This window comes from Tachysurus vachellii, chromosome 5, assembly GCF_030014155.1.
Source record: "Tachysurus vachellii isolate PV-2020 chromosome 5, HZAU_Pvac_v1, whole genome shotgun sequence".
In the NCBI taxonomy this organism is placed as follows: domain Eukaryota; kingdom Metazoa; phylum Chordata; class Actinopteri; order Siluriformes; family Bagridae; genus Tachysurus; species Tachysurus vachellii.
In genome coordinates, this window is record NC_083464.1 from 27,334,308 (window position 1) to 27,356,279 (window position 21,972).

The following is a 21,972-nucleotide window of genomic DNA, read 5'->3' on the forward strand; positions in this document are numbered from 1 at the left end:
TCACTTAGTTTGTCATGGGGCCAGTTCAAATTCAAATTAATTTGAATTAATTTCATTTGAATCAATAAATAAATAAATAAATAAATGATTAAATGATTTATTGAATAAATAAATGAGTATATACAAAATATTATATAATATATATATATATATATATATATATATATATATATATATATATATATATATACATCCCTATTCCTAATGAGCAAGCCGGAGGCGGCGGCAGCAAGGAAAAATAAAAGGAGATGATATGAGGAGGAAACCTTGAGAGGAACCAGGCTCAGAAGGGAACCTCATCCTCATTTGGTTGACACTCTACAGTAAATAATGTAAATGTAAATAATGTCCTTTCTGCAACAGCCGAGAGCTCCTGAGGAACTAATGGATCATCGCAAACTCTTGAGTTCATCACAGACCTGATTGCTGATAAAGACCAGACCATACAGCTGATTGACACAACATTGGTTCAAAGAAGGCATGACAGTTTCCAGGTGGCTCCATCAAAAACAATCCCATGAGTCATTGGTTGTCCATGTAGATCAAACCCCTGGCAGGGTGACCACCAGGCGACGAGACTCCAACCAGGGGTAGAACATCAGGATTAGCTCCATGAGATGATCAGGCTAGGAACTCAAAACACTGGGAGCTCAGGAGTGGCATATAAATACAGTATAGGGATATGTAGGGATGTGGTAGCCTAGTGGTTAAGGTGTTAGGCTACCAATCGGAAGGTTGTGAGTTCGATTCCTACGTCCACCAAACTGCCACTGCTGGGCCCCTGAGCAAGGCCCTTAACCCTCAATTGCTCAGTTGTATAAGATAAAATGTAAGTTGGTGTCTGCTAAATGCTGAAAACGTAAATAAATATATATATGTATATGTAAATTATATGCAAAGTGCAGACAGGGACTCCTGCAAGACTAGCTATGACAGCATAACTAAAAGGCTAGAGCCAGAAGGGGACACAGACATGAGGGCTTCCAGGGATGTAAAGCGTCCCACCACTCCACAGTCTGCAAACCTGAGCAACATACGACGGTGGTAAGCCGACAGACCATCACTGCTAGCTGAATAGCCCGGTGCTAGACCATCTCTGCTAGCTGAATAGCCCGGTGCTAGACCATCTCTGCTAGCTGAATAGCCCGGTGCTAGACCATCTCTGCTAGCTGAATAGCCAGGTGCTAGACCATCTCTGCTAGCTGAATAGCCCGGTGCTAGACCATCTCTGCTAGCTGAATAGCCCGGTGCTAGACCATCTCTGCTAGCTGAATAGCCCGGTGCTAGACCATCTCTGATAGCTGAATAGCCAGGTGCTAGACCATCACTGCTAGCTAACTGAGCAATAATTGTTTTCGAATGATCTGAACTTTTTTAATAACTCATCTATGATGTAGCATTAGTATAAATATTACAAGTACAATTTGATCACAATCATTTGAAATTGATTGTGCTTAAATATCTTTTGTAAAGCATCTCACTTCTTTTATTTATACTTTACGATAAGTGTTTATTTTTTAATGCTGATTTATAAGTTGCTCAAAAGCTCCTAATCAAACTGAATTAGACAATACACAGCTGGAGAAAGAACAATCATTTATAAATCACACTCTCTGGTGTCTCCCTGGTTCCTCTCTTCAGATCGATTTTCAGGCTTGCTCCTTATATAATATAATGAAGTAAACAGACCAAAATTCTTGCTAAAATGAGGAAATGTCACAGATGTAACAAATATCACACAATAGAAAACAGTTCTTTGTATCAACTTGAAATCAAATCAAGATAAAATTCTCTGTCACTGCTCGTGTTTGTCATGTCCGCCGAGGCCCGACTGCTCTCAGAGTCGTGCTCAGTGTCCTACTGCTCATCCTGGTCTTTCTGAACTTGCCTCATGAGCAGGAACTCTTTGGGTGTGATGTCATCATCTTTCATCTTCTTCGCTTTGCGCTTCTTTTTCTCAATCAGCTTCTGCTTCCTGATCTCTGCTAACATCTGTAGCTGCTCTTGAGTTAGAGAGGCCGAGCAGCTGATCTGTGAGCTAGAGTCTTTTGACCGCTGTTTATAGTCCTCGATCTGTTTATAGAGCGCATCACGATCGACGCCAAACACGACTCTCTTGCTCTCCGCCGTGTGCACGCTCGTCCTGTTGAAAAAGTTTAATACAAACAAATACATTCTCATTTTAATTCTACATTTTATTTTTTAATTATTAAGGAGCACTACACATTCCCCATGAGTTGGTGTGATAACATATAGTCACTGCGCATAAAGCTGCTAGTATGTAAATGTAGTGTATGTAAATCTCAATTCTTACTCGTCATCTTTCTCATTAAGGACAAGCTTCTCTGAGTCATCAACTGGGCCAAAATCAGCCATCTTCAGAAGATCTTCCACCTGACGTCAGGAAGGAAAATTGTAAAGCATTCATTCCTTTTGGTTTTCATCCCAATCACATGACTGAATAAGTCACTTTACCTCTTTCAGAGCTGCATACTGTTTATCTAGTACAAAAACTAATGGAGGAACACTGCCCAAGATCTGCTGTGAGGTGAGGAGGTATCTGAAATACACAGCAAATTTCACCTCATTCTTGTTTAAATACATCATTGTATATCCAATAAAACAAAAATAATCATGTAAATAAAAAAAAGATGTACCGTATTCTTGGGGCACATTTGTCCAAATTCTGCTGAATCTCACTGTCTCTTTCAGAGGACAAACTTGTCTTCCAGTAGATCCGACAAACAGAGTAATCTGCTAGCAATGAAACCTTGCACCAAAAGTGGAAGACAGAAATGATTAGAAAAAAAAAACGGTTATGTACCATGACTTCCTGTTCTAGGTTCAGAGCCTGTGACGTTACAAACAACAGGACAGCCTTCGAAAATGGACTAAAGGACAAGATGAACATTTCAGTGAGCCTACTGACAGACAACACCAAAGGAGTCACTCCCTGAATATTCTTTACATTTGGGCTCTGGGGTATGGTAGATAGACAAGAAGGTCTTTATTCAAAAAGACAGTTGGTACAAAACTAAACAAAATGTATTTTCCAAAGCACACTAAGATTCATTGAGATGAACAATGGTGGTAGCTGCATCATACTATGGTGCTGCTTCTCTACAAAATAATGGCTTTAGATGATGATGATGATTGTTTTGGTACCCAGTCAGAGCCCTGGGATCGAAATCCTGTCCAAAACCTGTGGAATAGTTTAAAGAGGGCTGTGATCATGAGATTTACAGTGTGATAGATCTGGAGCATCACATAAGACAGAGTGCAATATTAAAAGCAAAAGGTCAGTCAGACAAAAAAAAAAAAAAAAATCAATATAATTATATTAATATTAAAATATAATTATAAAGTAATAATAAAAATAATAATAATAAAAGAAAGCTGTATGCTTGAATCTGTTCAGTTTGAAGGTTTTATGAATTTTAATGCAGGTTAATTTTAATGCACTAATTCTATTAGAAGCATCTCATTACAAAGGGATATGTTCAGCAGATACTCCACTTAATCTAACACTAATTAACAATTAATTAACTAATAAACACTCTTGTAAAATAAGGTTCGTTGTTTATCTAAGCATTTCTTATCACTGTTGATGTAAACATCACAAGCCCCCACAACGTTTTTTTTTTTCTTACTCGAAATACTTTTGTTTTTTTTCCTCGTGAAATTAAAGTGTTCTTGCTTCGACGTGATTTATCTTCATTTCAGTTTTTTAACATAGTTGCATGGATTTCTATTTTTTTATATCCACAGTGGCACACTATGACACAAAGGAAATATGCAATGGCTTAAAAAAAATAAAATAAAATAATTTAAAAACAACAACAACAACAACAGAAATACTTTTCCCCCCCTAATAATTTAAATGACAGGTGAAACCATGTACTAATGAATACCAATCTCAGTTGTCCCCATTGAGACAGACAGCAATTAAAAGGTATTATCATCATTTCCCAAACCACAACAACAGGCAGGACAAAAATGAAGAGATGAACAAAGTCACATGTTTAACAGAGATTGAAAGATTAAAATAAAGGTTTGCTGTACTTTAGTGATCTCCACGTTGTAGCCAGGTAGCTGTGCATTAACCTGATGAGATGACAGCAGGTCTGAGATGGACTTATACAGGATCGTGTTCAGGGTTCTCACACGTAAACTGTCCTCCATGCTTCTTTTCTTGGCAGGTTTAGTGAATCCAGACTGATCTGTGATTATGGACTGAAACACCTGAGGAGTTTCATACCACTTTTTCTTCCTGTTTAAGAGAAAACACTGTGTTGAAGTCACCTGTTTGTTGTTATTTGGCTGGTCCTGCACCAGTTTCTAACTCACCTCTTGTTAGTGAACATCTTCTTCAGCAGATCGCGACCCTGACAAACAGAAGTGTGAAAGTTTGTTACACTCTGAAATGTTGATGTTCTCACCAAGGTCGTGTGTTTATATCCATTTGGAGTCTCCAGGGTTATTTTACGCATCGTTGTCACTACAGCACCAACACGTCGAGATAACAAACCTATCTGAACCAACATGATTAAATATTACTCAGAAAACATTAATGTTACTGTTAAAAAAAATAATAATACACGAGGCTAAACGTGCAAAAATAATGACGTCACAGTCCTGCCTCCTGTACTGGGATTGGCTGATATTATTCTATCGGAAGTATAAAGCTACAGCCAATCATCGCGCGCCGTTGTTATGTTGTAGCCAATCATAGTGCAGAGGCGTGTTTTGTTTAGGGCGTAGACACTAAAAAAGTCTACTGTATATTAATATATTTATGTAGTTTGTGGAAACGCATCCTGTTTTTAAACGTCATATTTTTTTGGTATTTGAAGGTTAAACCTACGTCACCAAATATTGTATTAAAGAATTTAGTCTATAGTAAATAACTACTAATAAATTGATCAGATTTTCAGTGTACTACTGCTAATAATAATAATAATAAAAATAATATAAATATAATATAAAATAATAATACTGTTTATAATGATAATAATTTTAATATTATAATTTTATTATTGTTATTATTTTAATTTGAATAATATTATTATTATTAACAACAATGAGATGAACAATGGTGATAATAATAATAATAATACTTATAATAATAATAATAATAATAATAATACTTCTCGTTATTGTCATCTTTGTTATTTATTCTCATAAACAAAACAATCAATTTATTTACAACATTTTATTTACAATATTGCTATGCATTCATTTTTTTTTTTTTTGGTAAATAAATAAATAATGTTCAACCCAACCCATGTATAGCTTTTTAATTCAATTTCCTAATAAAGAAGTCAGACATGCGCATTAGAGGACAGAGCTGTCAGTCTGCTTCCTTTTGGGAGTTCAGGTCATTTTTATTGTCATCCTCACCACACAACAGGCACACTGTCAGAAATAAAAAGCCTCCATTGACCAAAGGGTAACATACAAGACAATCCACAGAGCTACAACATGTTAATACAGTGTACAAAACTAGTAACACAGGACAGTGTGGAGATGTATACATACAGTATAACAGATACAGGATCATCTCCATAACAACCGTAGAGGTTTTTATCGTTCTTCTCAGCGCAGGCAGATACTCAGTCTGAAGTTATGAATAAAAAAAAGTCTGTCCACTTAAATAGCTATACCAAGGCTTCCTTTAGTTCATTTACCATCATGTTCCTAACAAATTCCTGTAGTTCAGATGCAGAAAAAGCAATACATGTTTCTCCTGATCAGCCAAAATGCATTATTAGTCAAGTCCAGCATTATTTTTAGTTTTAGAGGATTGTGTACTTGTTTATCCATACTGTGAGTAATGATGTTTACTTTGTTTTAATTGTCACAGTTTCGCATGACGGAGCACATGGGGACCGCACGTCTTGTTCGGTTCTTCTGATGAACACCACCACACACTAACATTTTACATCAACAGAGAAGTACAGCATTTATTCAACATGCATCGACATGTATAACCTTGGATCTTTATTAGGATTTTTTTTTTTTATTTATCATCATTTCAAGAGAACACAAATTACATATAAACAAAATCTTTAACAAGGTTTTTGTAGGGTTTATAGCTAAACCAAACATTAATAATAAACAGGTATGCTGTGAATCTGCTCAATTTTCACTTATCAGTGCTCACATATCACATGTATATATTCATTTGTATAACTGGTTCATGACAGACTCAGAAAGTTCAATCAAAAGTCCGGAGCTCCATCAACCACATCTTGTTTCCTTTCCTTTTAAAAACGTAAGCCCTAAAACACATCAGTTTATCTCATATGGAGTTTTTCATATGGAGGTTTGAGGCAACCGTACAAACCTTTCTGTGTTTGTGAACATTTTAGCTTGCTTACCATTTTGACTTTACATCACCTTGCAGCTTCCTAAATATGTTTATTTATAAAGTTTGCTCAGCAAAATGAATGTAAATAAGCTGTACATTAAGTGCCATAGAATAAGCAAGCTGACTATGTCATGACTCCTCACTTATGCCTAAACAATCCATTTCTTCACTAGAGAAATGATTGGGATTCATAGAAAAAATATATATATTATGTAATATTAAGAATATACTCTTCATCAGCATTAATCACACTCTTCCCACTGTTTCTGACAAATGAATTCATTAGACTATGGATTCAAAATAGAACACAACCCAGCCCAAATAGTCTTTTTAATAGAATATTAATGGTTTTTAAAAGGCAGACATTGCCTATTAGTACACTCAACAATGAAAAAACAATTTTGTCAAACAATACACTGGACGTCTCAAAGGGTACTAGTGGTAAAGCTACACTCACAGTCCACTTTATTAGGAACGCCTGAAGTTAACCGAAGCTCTTGGCCTTTATCTGGATGATTTTACGCACTACACCGCAGCCACATGACTGGCTTGTTGGATGACTGCATAAACAAGCATGTGTACGGGTGTTCCTATTAAAGTGGAAGCTGAGCGTATATAATTTTATATAGAAGCAATGCATTGCAGCTGAACAAAATGCATACTACAGGTATCAGAAAGAACTTTTACATAAGAGTGTACAGGGGTCCATACACACGGGAGCATATACAGAATAGCTGTGTAAAAAATAATTCTAACATTAGAGTCGCCAACTTACAAACTGGCTTAAGGAATATCATAAACAGTACCCAAACGTTAATATATCTGTCATTATTTACACACACTCTTTACACAAACCCAAGAATTACATCTTCAACATGGAATTTAAGGATGTAATTCCAACTCTAATTGGCCAAATCACTGCAGTTTAGTGCTGCCCAAACTTTAATTTATTCAGTTTCAAACATTTCAAGTTAAGTCAAACTGTTTGTGACCTATACAGAGAAGGGCAAGCTCTATAATATAGCCCTCCAGAACAGCCGGACACGTCTGATCATCGGACTTTAAATGAACGCGAATTCTAACATAAGCATGCTTATATAAATAAGGTTTCTTCAGATAGTAGGTTCCACCTCTGGAATAAGAAGGTTATGTTTCACTTTATTCACCTCACACATGTTGAAACCCAGTAGTACTACAGTTTTCCTCCTCTGGATTGTTTTCATGCACCTGCTCCGTTTCATACCGAAGTGATGAAATACGTCCGTCTTGTTCAACCACAGGCGGGCAGCGAGAGTTAGCATCTCCATTTTCGATGGGTACGGCTTATTGTGAAAGTACTTTGTCAGGAATTCTTTCCTGTCCTCAAAAGATTGCATCTCCATTCCCGAAGGGTCCATGACAAGCTCGGCTGGGGCACAAGTGTCGTTCTTGCAAGGTCGGAAGCTTCTGTTGGCGTATTTCTCAGCAGCCAACTCCCTCTTTTCTTTGGCAGTTTGTTTCACCTCTGCATTCAGTATGATGTGCGGCTGGAAACATTGGTGAACGGAGTTGACCATATCACCATTGGCGTGTGCTGTCGTGTCCGGATTCAGCCGCTTCTCTGCTTCCTTGACGCTCTTGGGAGCGCACCGGCAGCGCTGCACATGAATAGAAATGGTTTTTGGGGTCGACTTTTCAGAATACACCCCGAAGCAGTAGATGCACTTGAAAGCAGGAGATTTCAATATGGCATGGATGGTGGGCACAATGTGGTGTATTGTTTTTAAATGTTGCTCATAGTCCTCCAAACTCTGCAGCTTCACCTGGCAGAACGGACATACCGTAGGTATGGTTTTCAGTGTAGGTGGGTATACAGCCTTCGCAGAGTCTGGGTACATCTTTATATAGATTTTCTCTTGAGCACTAGTGACCAGCACAAGGTTGAGCTCTCGGTTATCAAGCAAGTCTTTGGGCACATCCGTATTCAAGCTGAAGGTGGAAAATTCAATATTGCCTTCGTCATCACAGTCAAGTTTGTACTCTCCTTTGATTAAGTCTCGGTTTTTCTTTATTTTTAAGCTATGTTCTTTGTTTGAGTGCTCCATGATCTGCTTGAAGGAGTAGAACATCAGAGGGCAAAACAGACACCTCAATCCGTGCAACAAATGCTGAAAGATCCACTGCTCAGTCAACAAAACTTTGCAACGGAGGCATTTTACAGTATCGTCGTTCTGTTTCTTTAAGAACGGTGCAAAAACAGCCAGTTTGTTTGGTCGATTCTTTTTACGTGCTGCCTCTTTTAGGCCTGCAGGTGCTGGCTTAGCAGGCTGTACTGCAGCCTTTGATTGAGTGCTTACTGAGGACTGAGGTCCATTTGTTGTCACAACTACCGGTGTACGGCTGACCATCTGACTAGCGCCAGGCTGGCCAGGTACCGCGCTTACTTGAACAGGAGCTAAAGTGTACGTTGGAACACCGTTGACTTTGTTGCCTGTGGGAATGAGACGGACAGACTGAGAGGCGACGATGGGCTGTCTGGGAGCAGACTGGTTTAGTTGTAGCCTGTGAGTAAAAAGCATAGGTGGACGCACGCCAGTTTTGCCGGGAAGGTTGACATGAACTGCTGGTGGCAGAAGCACCTGTTGGGCTGACTGAGATTGTGAAAGCCTAGGCGCCGTCATGGACACGGGAACCTGTTTAGAAGCATTCTGGATATTTGGCATCACCATATTCATAGATTTAACAAGTGAAGAGGAAGACATGGTAGTCAAACCTTGATGAATCCCACTAGAGGCCTGCTGTGGTAGTAAAGCTGGATTCTGGGAGGAGAGGAAGACCTGCCGCCCTCCAGCAGAGCACAGAAGACCCGATGTGTTGGTTGGCCCTGCCATGAGCATCGTGCCATTAGATTTAGCTACTGAATGTCCTTTCTTTTGCTTAACCTGGTTTAAATTTGACGCAAGATTCATCAGGTTTGCCTGCCCAGCATTTTGAGTCTTTTCGCTGATAAATGGCATAATATGCCAGTGGAGATCCTTATGCCTGTCCGAGCTCAAAATGTGATACAGGAGATGTTCTATGGTCTCTGCTGGCAGTTTGCACTCCTTGCAATAATACTTGGAATTCAAAACTCTGGCACTTTTGTTTTGACTGTCCGTGTTTTGGCCACTTTCCAACCTGTGTCCAAAGTAACGGTTCAACAATGTGGCATAGTGGTTCACCAAAACATGTTTTTTCATCACATAAAGCAAAGAGTCAGCATAGCCACAGTTCACACACATGTACCTATCATCCAACAGGTTGGCAGAGGCTGTGAGCGTCGCCGTCTTGGGTGGCTGAATAATGGAGAAGGTGGGTGTGGATATTTTTGTAGGCTTGGGGTGAAAATACTTGAGGTGCTGATTGATGGTTTCTGGGCGGCTGACAAAAGAGCAGCTGGGGCAGGTTAAGAGTGATGCGAGGTCAAGCTCCTCCCTATGAAACCGCAGTGCGTGACTTCTGAAGGTGTAAAAAGACCGCGTGGAAAAACAACACAGGCTGCAGCATAGTGATTCTGTCCGATATTTCCACTTAACGAGAAAAAAACACAAGCAAAAACAGCAATTTCCAGGTTAACATGATGTACCGTTGAATCGTTCAAGCAGTTAACACTGACCAGTTTTCTTTTTAAGACGTTCTAATGAAGATTAAGAATATTCGCAAAAATTCACAAAGCCAATTATATGATTAGAATGTAAACTGCACTGTTTATTTTACCATCTACTGCCAGCCAAGCCTATCCTCTATACGTCTGTCAAATTTTAACCATTTTAACTAAAATTATAACATCGTAAAACGAGAAAAACGGATTCATTAATACCATTAATATAACAGGGTGTCCAGTTTAAAGATGTTTCCTTCTCAGGTGAGTGAATTTTAAATGAATTAAACCTGCACAAGAAGCTAGTGAATGCAATTCCACACACATTTCGCAAGCTTTTATTAACATGTCACGGTGTGATGTTGGTTAACACAAAGCATGTTTTCAGTGCTACATAATTTGAGGTGAATAAAATGGCGTTTATTATCTAAACATAACTTTTACGCAATGACTTTTTGGAAAAAGAGGCAGAAAGAAGAGCTGTTGCAAAATGATGCAGCGTTCCTTACAAGGTAGCAATTTAATCTAACGCCAATATTTCTTTCAAGACAAACTGTATTGAAATGTATTTGAGGCTGATGTTAATGCCTAACATTAACAATGCTGATGTTAATGTATTTGATGCCTATAATACTAGTGAGATTAAACAGAAAATGGTATAATAATAAAATATTACTCTTAATAAATAAATATTACTCTTACTAATTTTATTATTACTCTTAGTAATAATAATAAAATCAGCACATTACTGAGCACGTTGCTCATCTGAATGTGTTTATCAGAACAGTGGACAATAATACATGCTTACCTTTTTTCTCCTCTTGCCAACATGACCATCGGTGAAATCGCTCCATTCCGTGTTGTTGAAACTTGCCTCGCCGGCATCAAAAGGTCTGTATTCCTGTTCATAATAATTAAATAAGCTCAAAACCCCAGAGGAAATTATGACCTCAAGAAGATTTGATGGTTTAAATAAAGACTTTTACCTCTATTAAGTCCTGACAATTCTGCAGCGCGATGTCACACAGAATACTCTTCACTTTTTTCCGGGATCTTCTGAGCCTTGCCAAATCGTTCACTGGTACTTGATACATGTTGTTGTTTTTGTTGTTGTTGTCACTAAAGAGTACAGAACAAACAAACAATGATTCCACCCACCTCCATGCTCGATTTATTAATGTTCGCATAGAAATAATGTGTAAGGAATAACAGTGAAGAGAAAAAAACATGCAGAAAAGATTCGAGAGGTGATATAAACTGTGCCCAGTGACAGTCTGTGGGTCTAGTAAGAAGAGGTTAGTGTTGTCTTGTTTTAGCGTTGTCTTGTCTTAGCGTTGTCCTGTCTTAGCGTTGTCCTGTCTTAGCTTTGACCTGTCTTAGCGTTGACCTGTCTTAGCACTGTCCTGTCTTAGCGTTGACCTGTCTTAGCGTTGTCCTGTCTTAGCTTTGACCTGTCTTAGCGTTGACCTGTCTTAGCGTTGTCCTGTCTTAGCACTGTCCTGTCTTAGCGTTGACCTGTCTTAGCACTGTCCTGTCTTAGCGTTGTCCTGTCTTAGCGTTGTCCTGTCTTAGCGTTGACCTGTCTTAGCGTTGTCCTGTCTTAGCACTGTCCTGTCTTAGCGTTGTCCTGTCTTAGCGTTGTCCTGTCTTAGCGTTGACCTGTCTTAGCGTTGTCCTGTCTTAGCACTGTCCTGTCTTAGCGTTGACCTGTCTTAGCGTTGTCCTGTCTTAGCGTTGTCCTGTCTTAGCGTTGTCCTGTCTTAGCGTTGTCCTGTCTTAGCGTTGACCTGTCTTAGCGTTGTCCTGTCTTAGCGTTGTCCTGTCTTAGCGTTGTCCCGTCTTAGCGTTGTCATTACTTAGCGTTGTCCAGTCTTAGCGTTGTCCTGTCTTAGCGTTGTCCTGTCTTAGCGTTGTCCTGTCTTAGCGTTGACCTGTCAGCGTTGTCCCGTCTTTGCGTTGTCATTACTTAGCGTTGTCCAGTCTTAGCGTTGTCCTGTCTTAGCGTTGACCTGTCTTAGCGTTGACCTGTCTTAGCGTTGACCTGTCTTAGCGTTGACCTGTCTTAGCGTTGACCCGTCTTAGCGTTGACCTGTCTTAGCGTTGTCCTGTCTTAGCGTTGACCTGTCTTAGCGTTGTCCCTTCTTAGCGTTGTCATTACTTAGCGTTGTCCAGTCTTAACGTTGTCCTGTCTTAGCGTTGTCCTGTCTTAGCGTTGACCTGTCTTAGCGTTGACCCGTCTTAGCGTTGTCATTACTTAGCGTCGTCCTGTCTTAGCGTTGTCATTACTTAGCATTGTCATGTCTTAGTGTTGTACTGCCTTAGTGCTGCCATGTCTTAGCGTTGTCCTGTCTTAGTGTTGTCATTACTTAGTGTTGTCATTACTTAGTGCTGTCCTGTCTTAGTGTTGTTATTACTTAGTGTTGTCTTGTCTTAGTGTTATTACTTAGTGTTGTTATTACTTAGTGTTGTCCTGTCTTAGTGTTGTCATTACTTAGTGTTGTCATTACTTAGTGTTGTGATTTCTTAGTGTTGTCCTGTCTTAGTGTTGTCCTGTCTTAGTGTTGTCATTACTTAGTGTTGTCATTACTTAGTGTTGTCTTGTCTTAGTGTTGTCATTACTTAGTGTTGTTATTACTTAGTGTTGTCTTGTCTTAGTGTTGTCATTACTTAGTGTTGTTATTACTTAGTGTTATCATGACTTAGTGTTGTTATTACTTAGTGTTGTCCTGTCTTAGTGTTGTCATTACTTAGTGTTGTTATTACTTAGTGTTGTTATTACTTAGTGTTGTCCTGTCTTAGTGTTGTCATTACTTAGTGTTGTCATTACTTAGTGTTGTTATTACTTAGTGTTGTCATTACTTAGTGTTGTCATTACTTAGTGTTGTTATTACTTAGTGTTGTCTTGTCTTAGTGTTGTCATTACTTAGTGTTGTTATTACTTAGTGTTGTCTTGTCTTAGTGTTGTCATTACTTAGTGTTGTTATTACTTAGTGTTGTTATTACTTAGTGTTGTTATTACTTAGTGTTGTTATTACTTAGTGTTTTGTCCTGTCTTAGTGTTGTTATTACTTAGTGTTGTTATTACTTAGTGTTGTCATTACTTAGTGTTGTTATTACTTAGTGTTGTTATTACTTAGTGTTGTTATTACTTAGTGTTGTTATTACTTAGTGTTGTCCTGTCTTAGTGTTGTCCTGTCTTAGTGTTGTCCTGTCTTAGTGTTGTCATTACTTAGTGTTGTTATTACTTAGTGTTATTACTTAGTGTTGTCATGACTTAGTGTTGTCATGACTTAGTGTTATTACATAGTGTTGTCATGACTTAGTGTTGTTATTACTTAGTGTTATCATGACTTAGTGTTGTCATGACTTAGTGTTGTCATGACTTAGTGTTGTCATGACTTAGTGTTGTTATTACTTAGTGTTGTCATGACTTAGTGTTGTTATTACTTAGTGTTGTCATGACTTAGTGTTGTTATTACTTAGTGTTGTTATTACTTAGTGTTATCATGACTTAGTGTTGTCATGACTTAGTGTTGTTATTACTTAGTGTTATCATGACTTAGTGTTGTCATGACTTAGTGTTGTTATTACTTAGTGTTGTTATTACTTAGTGTTGTCCTGTCTTAGTGTTGTCATTACTTAGTGTTGTCTTGTCTTAGTGTTGTCATTACTTAGTGTTGTCATGACTTAGTGTTGTCATGACTTAGTGTTGTTATTACTTAGTGTTGTCATGACTTAGTGTACAGTGTTTCTACATCCAACACAAGCTCATAATGTAACATCAAACCCATAGTTTTGCTTCCGTGCCATAAAAAGGACGTACAGTTGTTATAATACAGTTACAACAATGATAATAAAGCTATAATAATGAATGAACTCCACCAGCTACTTGTCGGTCGCTGAAGTAACAGCAGCTGGAAAGAAAAAGAGGCCTGCTGTGAATTGGACTTGAAGTTGATGCGCCGCTTTGAGCCCAACACAGAGCCAGGAGAAAACAGTGAGTATTTGTATCCGTGAGACAGAGCTTAGTGCTGTGACACGGTGTGTGTGTGTGTGTGTGTGTGTGTGTGTGTGTGTGTGTGTGTGTCGCCGGGCGCTGCGTCTCTACCTTCAGTGTCCGCTCAGGAGGAAGGCGGTCGAGTTTGGATGCTTTTCGGCTGCGTGTGTTGTCTTCCGGCGTCACCGCGAGGCGCGCAGTGTGATGATGTTTATAAAACTACGCCGTCCGCACAATCACGTTTCTACTCGCGTTTTGTGGTTTGTGTAAAAAAAACATCTGGCCTAGTTTATATTTCACGCTTTTTTTGTTTCCACCTTTAGTGCAACACCAGTCCGCTCTTTCTGGAAAACATGGCGCACAGGAAGACAGGAAGTGACGTATGCAATTTGCGGATGGCATGGTGAAAAAAAGTGCATAGATAAAACAAAGTGGGCGTGACCAAAGTCGAAACGTCATATTTTGAGTGGCGTTTGTGATTTGAGTTGATGGTGATTGTGTGTTTTCTTCTTAACTTACCTGTTAGACAGAAACACCCACCTGTAGTTATTGTCCACTTACCAACTGGTGTCACAATCAGACTTCATTAAACATCTGGGCTTGTGCACTTAATCATGGCTAATTGTCTATTTGGTGTAAAACTTATAGGATTTGTAATTTATCGATAGATAATAAAAAATCTTTTAAAACCTGGACGAGTTTTAAAACGACTCAGAGACTCAAAGACCTGGAGCAATGACTCGAGGGAGCCGTGAAGCCACTGATGTTTATTTGTCTTCCTCTTACGCTGTTTGTTTTTTGGTGTAAAACGAACCAAAGGACAGTGTCCGTATTTAAACCTGTTATTTAAACCGGTTATTTTAAACCTGTTATAATCCTATAAGAAAAGGGTCCGTCCGTCTGCCGAAACCGCAAGTGTCTTTACGTTCGGTTTGAAAGACGTCGTGTCGTGTCACGTTCACATTTTACAGGTCGATTCGAAAACGTTCCAAGATTTTTTATTTCTACTTTGTCATGAAATGGGAAACATTTTAGTAATTTGCATTATTGAAGCTACATTAATGCAGAAGATAAAGTAAAATCCTAACTAGATATAGAACCTGCATTGTCTACGTTACAGGAAATTTCCAAGTTTTCCCCCCAAAATGTTTTTTTTCATACATTTCCATATATTTTTAGCTCTGAAAATACATTCATTCATTCATTCATTCATCTTCTACCGCTTATCCGAACTACCTCGGGTCACGGGGAGCCTGTGCCTATCTCAGGCGTCATCGGGCATCAAGGCAGGATACACCCTGGATGGAGTGTCAACCCATCGCAGGGCACACACACACACACACACACTCTCTCACTCACGCAATCACACACTACGGACAATTTTCCAGAGATGCCAATCAACCTACCATGCATGTCTTTGGACAGGGGGAGGAAACCGGAGTACCCGGAGGAAACCCCCGAGGCATGGGGAGAACATGCAAACTCCACACACACAAGGTGGAGGCGGGAATCGAATCTCCAACCCTGGAGGTGTGAGGCGAAAGTGCTAACCACTAAGCCACCGTGTCCCCCGCTCTGAAAATTAGTGCTTTTAATTTACAGACTTTCCTAACCCTAACCCTAATCCTGTGCAAGACCCAGGAGAATGTGGTGGCAATGTAGAGACGTGGACTATGATAATCATCACACAACACGACACCTGATATCAGCTAATAAGTTCATCTTGAAATATACCTTTCCTTATTCTGTTCCTGAACAGAAAAATCATAAAAATGCAAATCAATTTAATATCACATTCAACATTAAAAACCAAATATGTCTACTTACCAACTAATTTAGTATAAATACATTTAAACTAAATTAACTTTTAAACTCTAAACCAACCTTTAATCTAGTCAGCCAAACATCAGTAAACGGCAGCAGCACAATGCATAAAATCTTACAGCTACAGGTCAGGAGTTTCAGTTAATGTTCATATCATGAATCAGAATCAGATTGGGGAAAATGTGATCTTAGATACTATAACAGTAGTATAGTTTTTGTTGCCAAATGGGCTAGTTTAAGTATTTCAGATATATTTCCAGGGAATTTCACACATACAGAATGGTGCACAGAAGACATCTTGTGAGTAGAGGGTGTGCAAGCTGGTCAGAGATCAGAGGAGAATAATCAGACTGGTCTGAGTTGACAGGAAGGAACTCACATTATCATTCTTAACAACTGCGGTAAGCAGAAAAGAATCTCAGAACACACAAAGCATCAAACACTGCAATGGATGAGCTACAACACCAGAAGACCACATTAGGTTCCACTCCTGTCTGCCAAGAACAAGAATGTCAGACTATGATGGGCACAGACTTACCCAAACTCTTCTGGTCACTTTTTTAATCCTTCAGCTGTACAGATTGGTTGAGTATGTGCCTTTGATAGCTTCAGGAGTGGTCTTATGATGTTGTAGCTCATCCACCTCAAGCACGGTTTTGTGTGAAAATCCTTGATCAGCATATGAAATACTCAAAACTGGTCAGCTTGAACCAACAAACATGCCTCAGTTAAAGTCAGTGATATCACATTGGATTCTCATGCTTGATGGGAACAATAACTGAAGCTGGATAAGTGCATAAATGAGCAAGTGCACAGGTTTTTCAACAGATACAACACTAAAGCTGGAACAATATTGCAATATAATTTGTTACCTAAAAGACAGTTGCATTTCAAATATAACACACACACACACACACACACACACACACGAAGATAATCAAAATATATTTGAAAGATTTTTAGCTATTATAGGAGATTTAGAGAGAGTATTAATGTTGAATAACTAAAATATATTTGTATTAATAGTTATATTTTAAAATGAAAATTGATTACAAGAGTTAATATGATATCTATTGTAAAATATTTTATACAGTGGTTTATGTTCCATAAAAAAAAAATCAATGTGCCCAAAAATTGCCTTAGTATAGAGATTTAAATAAAGTTAGTATCATAAAGTAATAGCAGTTCCATCCTCCTCCATGGCCCATTGGGGTATCATGAGGCGCTGCTGCAGATCTGGGCTTAATGCACCCAAGATGTCAAAGGTGCTAGACGTTCTCTGCCTGAATGCTGGGTTGCCCTGATAATGCTGCCGTGAGCTCTGTTCTCTCTGTAATGAAATGCTGGGCCCAGCATTAGCTGTGAAATTGAGGCAGGGCTGTGAATGACACAGTTCTTGAGAGTAGGGGTGGCCATTTCTGTGGTGATTGTGAATGCTCTTTTGAGAAGATGGAGAGGCACTCGAGCACTGTGATGAGAGTTTCACAGTATTGTCCACAACCATGTCTGAATCATCATCACTCACTGAGTCGTTACGCATCCAATCATAGGCTTGCATAATAATAGGAAGTCCTGGGTAGCTTATAGAACCCTTGCCATCAAGTTGGAGTTCTGGGTTTCGAGAGATGATGGGATTTCTTATACTTTTGGTCTGGTTTGCTGGTTTTACAGTGACGATTAGGTTGCGGCTGTTAGCAATCATCATGTCTGTAACCTGATCCAGGGTCTTCCCTATAACTTCAATACCGTTGACCTCCAGGATCTGGTCATTAATGGCCAAAAGACCACAGCTCTCAGCTAATCCACCAGGAACGATACGTGAGATAAAGATTCCTGGAACTTTCTCAAGTCCATGAGGAGTTACAATGAAAGTGATTCCATCACGGATGAAGAAACCCAGAGGCCTGTCTGAGCCCTGGTGGTACAGACGAACCCTTCTGTGGCATTCAGGCAAGATGTCAACATCAATTATGGAGGAGACTGGACGGAAATTCTGGGGACTTCCAATCTGAACATGGCCTCTGCGGCTGACATCAGCACTAACTGTTATGGTGGATTTCTTTCTCCGGGTCACACATTTGCTAATAATGTTACCCTGGTCCAGTTCTTCTGTAAAACACCAATGTTTCAGACAGACGTGAAATGTTATGATAATAACCTGATATGATATTTTGCAATATAAGTGACACCACTGCAGCAAAAGTGAAAGAATTAAAATTGTATTTCTAAATACCTAAGACAACAAATTTAAACTAAAAACTACAGATACCATAGAAGTATAATTTTGACTGTACATTTGTTAGGCTATCCAATTTTAGATATGAACACACAAAACAAACAATCTGAAGAACATTTTTAAACAAAATTTCAAAAATACACGTGGTACATAGCCAAAGCTTTGACACCCAAAGTGTTGCCACAATAATGGAGGCACACAATTGTCTAGAATCTTTGTATGCTATAACATGAACAGATATAGCATAACATTTGCTTTAAATTGTAACAGCCCTTCAGTCAAGGAGCTTATCCCAAACAAGTTCTAGCATGACAATGGTTTGTGTAAGGTTGGTGTGGAAGAGGTTGGGCCTGTACACAGCTCTAACCTTAACACCTTTGGACACAATTCATCAATACAATCCAGGATTTCTTTTCCCAAGAAACCTCACTGATGCTCTTGGGTCTGGATGGACAAATCCCACAACCACACTCTAAAATCTATGAATGACCAACTCCATATTAATGTCCATGGTTTTGAATGAGATTTTCAACAAGGAACATATGGGTGTGACCGTCATGTCTCCACATACTTTTGGCAAATACATAATGTAATATGAATGAAAAATCCTATTTGTACTAGCAGGATTATATAGTCTTTTAGTTTTCAGAGGCCTCTTCAAATAAATGCAAATAAATATTTTTTGGAAGACTTGGTCATGCAAGACGGTCACAAAACACTGCTAAGAAATTACACTTAAGTACATATAATTCCTGAGGAGATAATTTGCTTCCTGTTTCAGACAGAGAGACTGCAAACAAAACACATGGCTTGATGAGCACTCTGATAAACTGCCATTATGCAAAGCCGATAACAGAGAAAACAAGATAAAAAATTCTATTCTATTGAATAGGAAATCTTTAGCATACTACATAACCAACATGTATACAATAGAACAAAACAATTAAAAATTTTCTTCAAAACTTCATACAGTGTTTGTGAATGAATCAATGAGCATTTACTCAACACTGTAGGTGTATTTTATACACTTCAAGATTTAATTCATTGTGGGTTCACATATTCATTCAGTACTGCATATGTTATTGAATGTTTTTCGTTCGTCAAACACTGTAAGCATTTAATACTGTTTAATAAATGAGGATTTTAGCTTCTACTTGTAGTTTCTTGCACTACAATAATAAACTTATTAAAATTGAGTAAAATTGAGTTATTTTGTCACAGAAACCAAATAATAATAATAATAATAATAATAATAATAATAATAATAATAATAATAATAATAATAGTAAATTCATATGTAAGATATATTCACAAATAGACCACATTCGTCATCCATGATGTGGAAAGGCAGTAGGAATATTTGGCCCCGTGGACATTTTATTGTACATGGACCTCCTGGAATGCTTCACTACCTGGACAATTTTCATTCCTAGTTGTCCTTTTGTCCCCTTTCCCGACTCTGGGCTCATGAAATAATCTCCACCTTTCCCTCTTTATAGTAAACTTGACAGCATACCTTGCAGCTGGATGAAGATGCGAAGTAGTGGCTGTGCAGTAGAAACTGCTTTATAGAAATTATAATCATTATTTATCGGCAGTAAGTCTCCATGTACATCTGCATAGCTGATGTAGATTTTTGTGGCAAACAGCTGGTGTAGGTTCAGGATAAACTGATGAAAGTCCTTAAACACACCAGGCTCATAGCAATTCAGAGAAAATCTCCTAAATTCTGCACCAAACTTTAGAAAAAACAGAAAAATATATAATTACAATGAGAACAAAATGTATAGTGTTGAATTAAAAGCTGTGCTACAGTGTACAGCTGTCCAACTTCACACAAATAAAGTGCTATTGCTATTTTAGACTCACAAGCAAGTTTTACAAATGCATTAGACCTGATGAATCATGATGCAAACAAATTATATTATTATAATTATACTAAAATGAATTATATTAATTATTAAATTAATTATGTTATATATTTTATATATATTAAATAATATTAATGTTAACTTACTTTGCTTTTCACTTCAACAACCGAGTGGCTGTGCCAACCTGACAATTTGCCCAAACTTCGTATCATTTTTCCTTTATAAGCGGATCCTTAAAAGCTATAACCAGAGAATTCCTACAATTCAGGATACAGGAAAAGCAGCACTGGTAGTTGTCTAATGTGCTGAGGAGGAGCATGTAAATATCTATGATGCCATCATTTCCCCAAGGAATTAATGAGCTCTGATCTTCAAAATTGCTCAGTTTAATTTTCCTCTAGCATAAGTCTTCTTCTAAAACTTACAAAAGTTAAGGAAGTAAACAAATCAACAATGTAGACAAATCAACACTGAGATTATGTGGGATTCATGTTCTGAGAAACCTGCAATGTGTTATCCAGTTTTCTAGTCATGTAAATTATTAAACTGAATCGAATCTTTTAAAAATATTAGTCTGATTCTACAAAATTGGCTTATAAACCACTAAGATTGCTTATTGTATTAGTGTATTTTTAAAAATCTATATATTTTCAAAATTCCCTCAAAGCTAAGGCTTTGTGCGAATATTACATTCTTGATGCAAGCAGTGTGAAAACATGCAATTAGCAGCAATCTGTTAAATTGCAGTAAATGAAGTAGTGCAGGGTAATTAAACACCCAGTAGCAGTCCTAAATGTTGACTGAAAAAGTAAATGTTCTTTACTAGTGTGTGTGGTTATTAAGCATCTGTATTGTCTGCAGGCTACAACTGTCCCTGAGTGTATTTGTGTGTGCTTTGACACAAAAGTTCCATCCACCTGAAGGTAGTGAAATGAGATTGTGGCTCCGGTGGCTAGGGTATTTTATGATCCTTTAAGCATCTCCTTATTATGCATCTGGTGTAGATGTTTTGGAGGAAACTCACCTTCAGTGTTCGTGCAAAACCTCTGCAGAAGTCTGTGCTCAAAATCAGTGTTGTTCACAATCCGACAGGTGATGTTGCTGGTCAGGATGCATTCAAAAGTACTGTTCATTCATTCATTCATTCATTCATTCATTCATTCATTCATTCATCTTCTACCGCTTATCCGAACTACCTCGGGTCACGGGGAGCCTGTGCCTATCTCAGGCGTCATCGGGCATCATGGCAGGATACACCGTGGACGGAGTGCCAACCAATCACAGGGCACACACACTCTCTCATTCACTCACGCAATCACACACTACGGACAATTTTCAGAGATACCAATCAACCTACCATGCATGTCTTTGGACCGTGGGAGGAAACCGGAGTACCCGGAGGAAACCCCCGAGGCACGGGGAGAACATGCAAACTCCACACACAAGGCGAAGGCGGGAATCGAACCCCCAACCCTGGAGGTGTGAGGTGAATGTGCTAACCACTAAGCCACCGTGCCCCCCCTCAAAAGTACTGTTGTAGAATTATTTAGGACTATGAGTACATGCAAAATATTTTGAGGCGCATTAAGGAGTAGAGGGATTTCTGAGGATATCACATGTGTGGACCATGTGATATCCTCATAAATGTAAACCACAAGGATTTTACTGTCAACTTTTTCTACTGACGTTCTGTTTAATGTAAGTGTGCTGTGTTCTTGCCTGCTTCCAATAATCTATGACCTCATTGATTACCTATTGCTTGTTACCTATCATTATGCTATCTCATTGTCTCAGCAAATTTCATGATGATTTTGGATTCATGCAGTGACACACAATCATATGTATGCAGGGAGTAAAGGAGAGGGCTTAGCACATATCCCTGTGCTGAGAGTCAGTGGAGAGGACATTTTGTGGCCCTTACTCACCATTGCCTGGTAGACAGTCAAAAAACTGGAGATCCAGTTGCATAAAAATTCATTTATGCCCAACATCCTGAGCTTAAATTCCAGTTTTATGGAAACTATTGTATTTAATTCTGAACTGAAATATAAAAAC

At 38.5% G+C, this 21,972-nt stretch overlaps 3 protein-coding genes across 4 annotated transcripts; all 3 read right to left on the reverse strand.

Annotated features, from left to right (window-relative positions):
• Positions 1 to 197: 197 nt before the first annotated feature.
• On the reverse strand, positions 198 to 4,631 carry rbfa (ribosome binding factor A). The gene is made up of 6 exons (XM_060870897.1): positions 4,348 to 4,631; positions 4,063 to 4,270; positions 2,658 to 2,770; positions 2,476 to 2,560; positions 2,315 to 2,394; positions 198 to 2,143 (listed from the first exon to the last, which is right to left on the reverse strand). The coding sequence occupies exons 1-6, from the start codon at positions 4,542 to 4,544 to the stop codon at positions 1,858 to 1,860; spliced, it is 969 nt and encodes a 322-aa protein (XP_060726880.1). The 5' UTR covers positions 4,545 to 4,631; the 3' UTR covers positions 198 to 1,857.
• A 2,054-nt stretch (positions 4,632 to 6,685) lies between these two features.
• adnp2a (ADNP homeobox 2a) lies at positions 6,686 to 14,365 on the reverse strand. Its single transcript, XM_060870898.1, has 4 exons — positions 14,098 to 14,365; positions 10,976 to 11,108; positions 10,798 to 10,890; positions 6,686 to 9,918 (listed from the first exon to the last, which is right to left on the reverse strand). Exons 2-4 carry the CDS (start codon positions 11,081 to 11,083, stop codon positions 7,483 to 7,485), a joined length of 2,637 nt encoding a protein of 878 aa, XP_060726881.1. The 5' UTR covers positions 11,084 to 11,108; positions 14,098 to 14,365; the 3' UTR covers positions 6,686 to 7,482.
• Positions 14,366 to 16,716: 2,351 nt separating this feature from the next.
• pard6ga (par-6 family cell polarity regulator gamma a) lies at positions 16,717 to 20,288 on the reverse strand. Of its 2 annotated transcripts, none has more exons than XM_060870900.1 (3): positions 20,064 to 20,288; positions 19,563 to 19,785; positions 16,717 to 17,916 (listed from the first exon to the last, which is right to left on the reverse strand). In XM_060870900.1, exons 1-3 carry the CDS (start codon positions 20,127 to 20,129, stop codon positions 16,979 to 16,981), a joined length of 1,227 nt encoding a protein of 408 aa, XP_060726883.1. In that variant the 5' UTR covers positions 20,130 to 20,288; the 3' UTR covers positions 16,717 to 16,978. The 2 variants fall into 2 exon arrangements, with proteins under 2 accessions (XP_060726883.1, XP_060726882.1); XM_060870899.1 differs by having other exon boundaries at positions 16,717 to 17,919.
• Between the last annotated feature and the right edge of the window lie 1,684 nt (positions 20,289 to 21,972).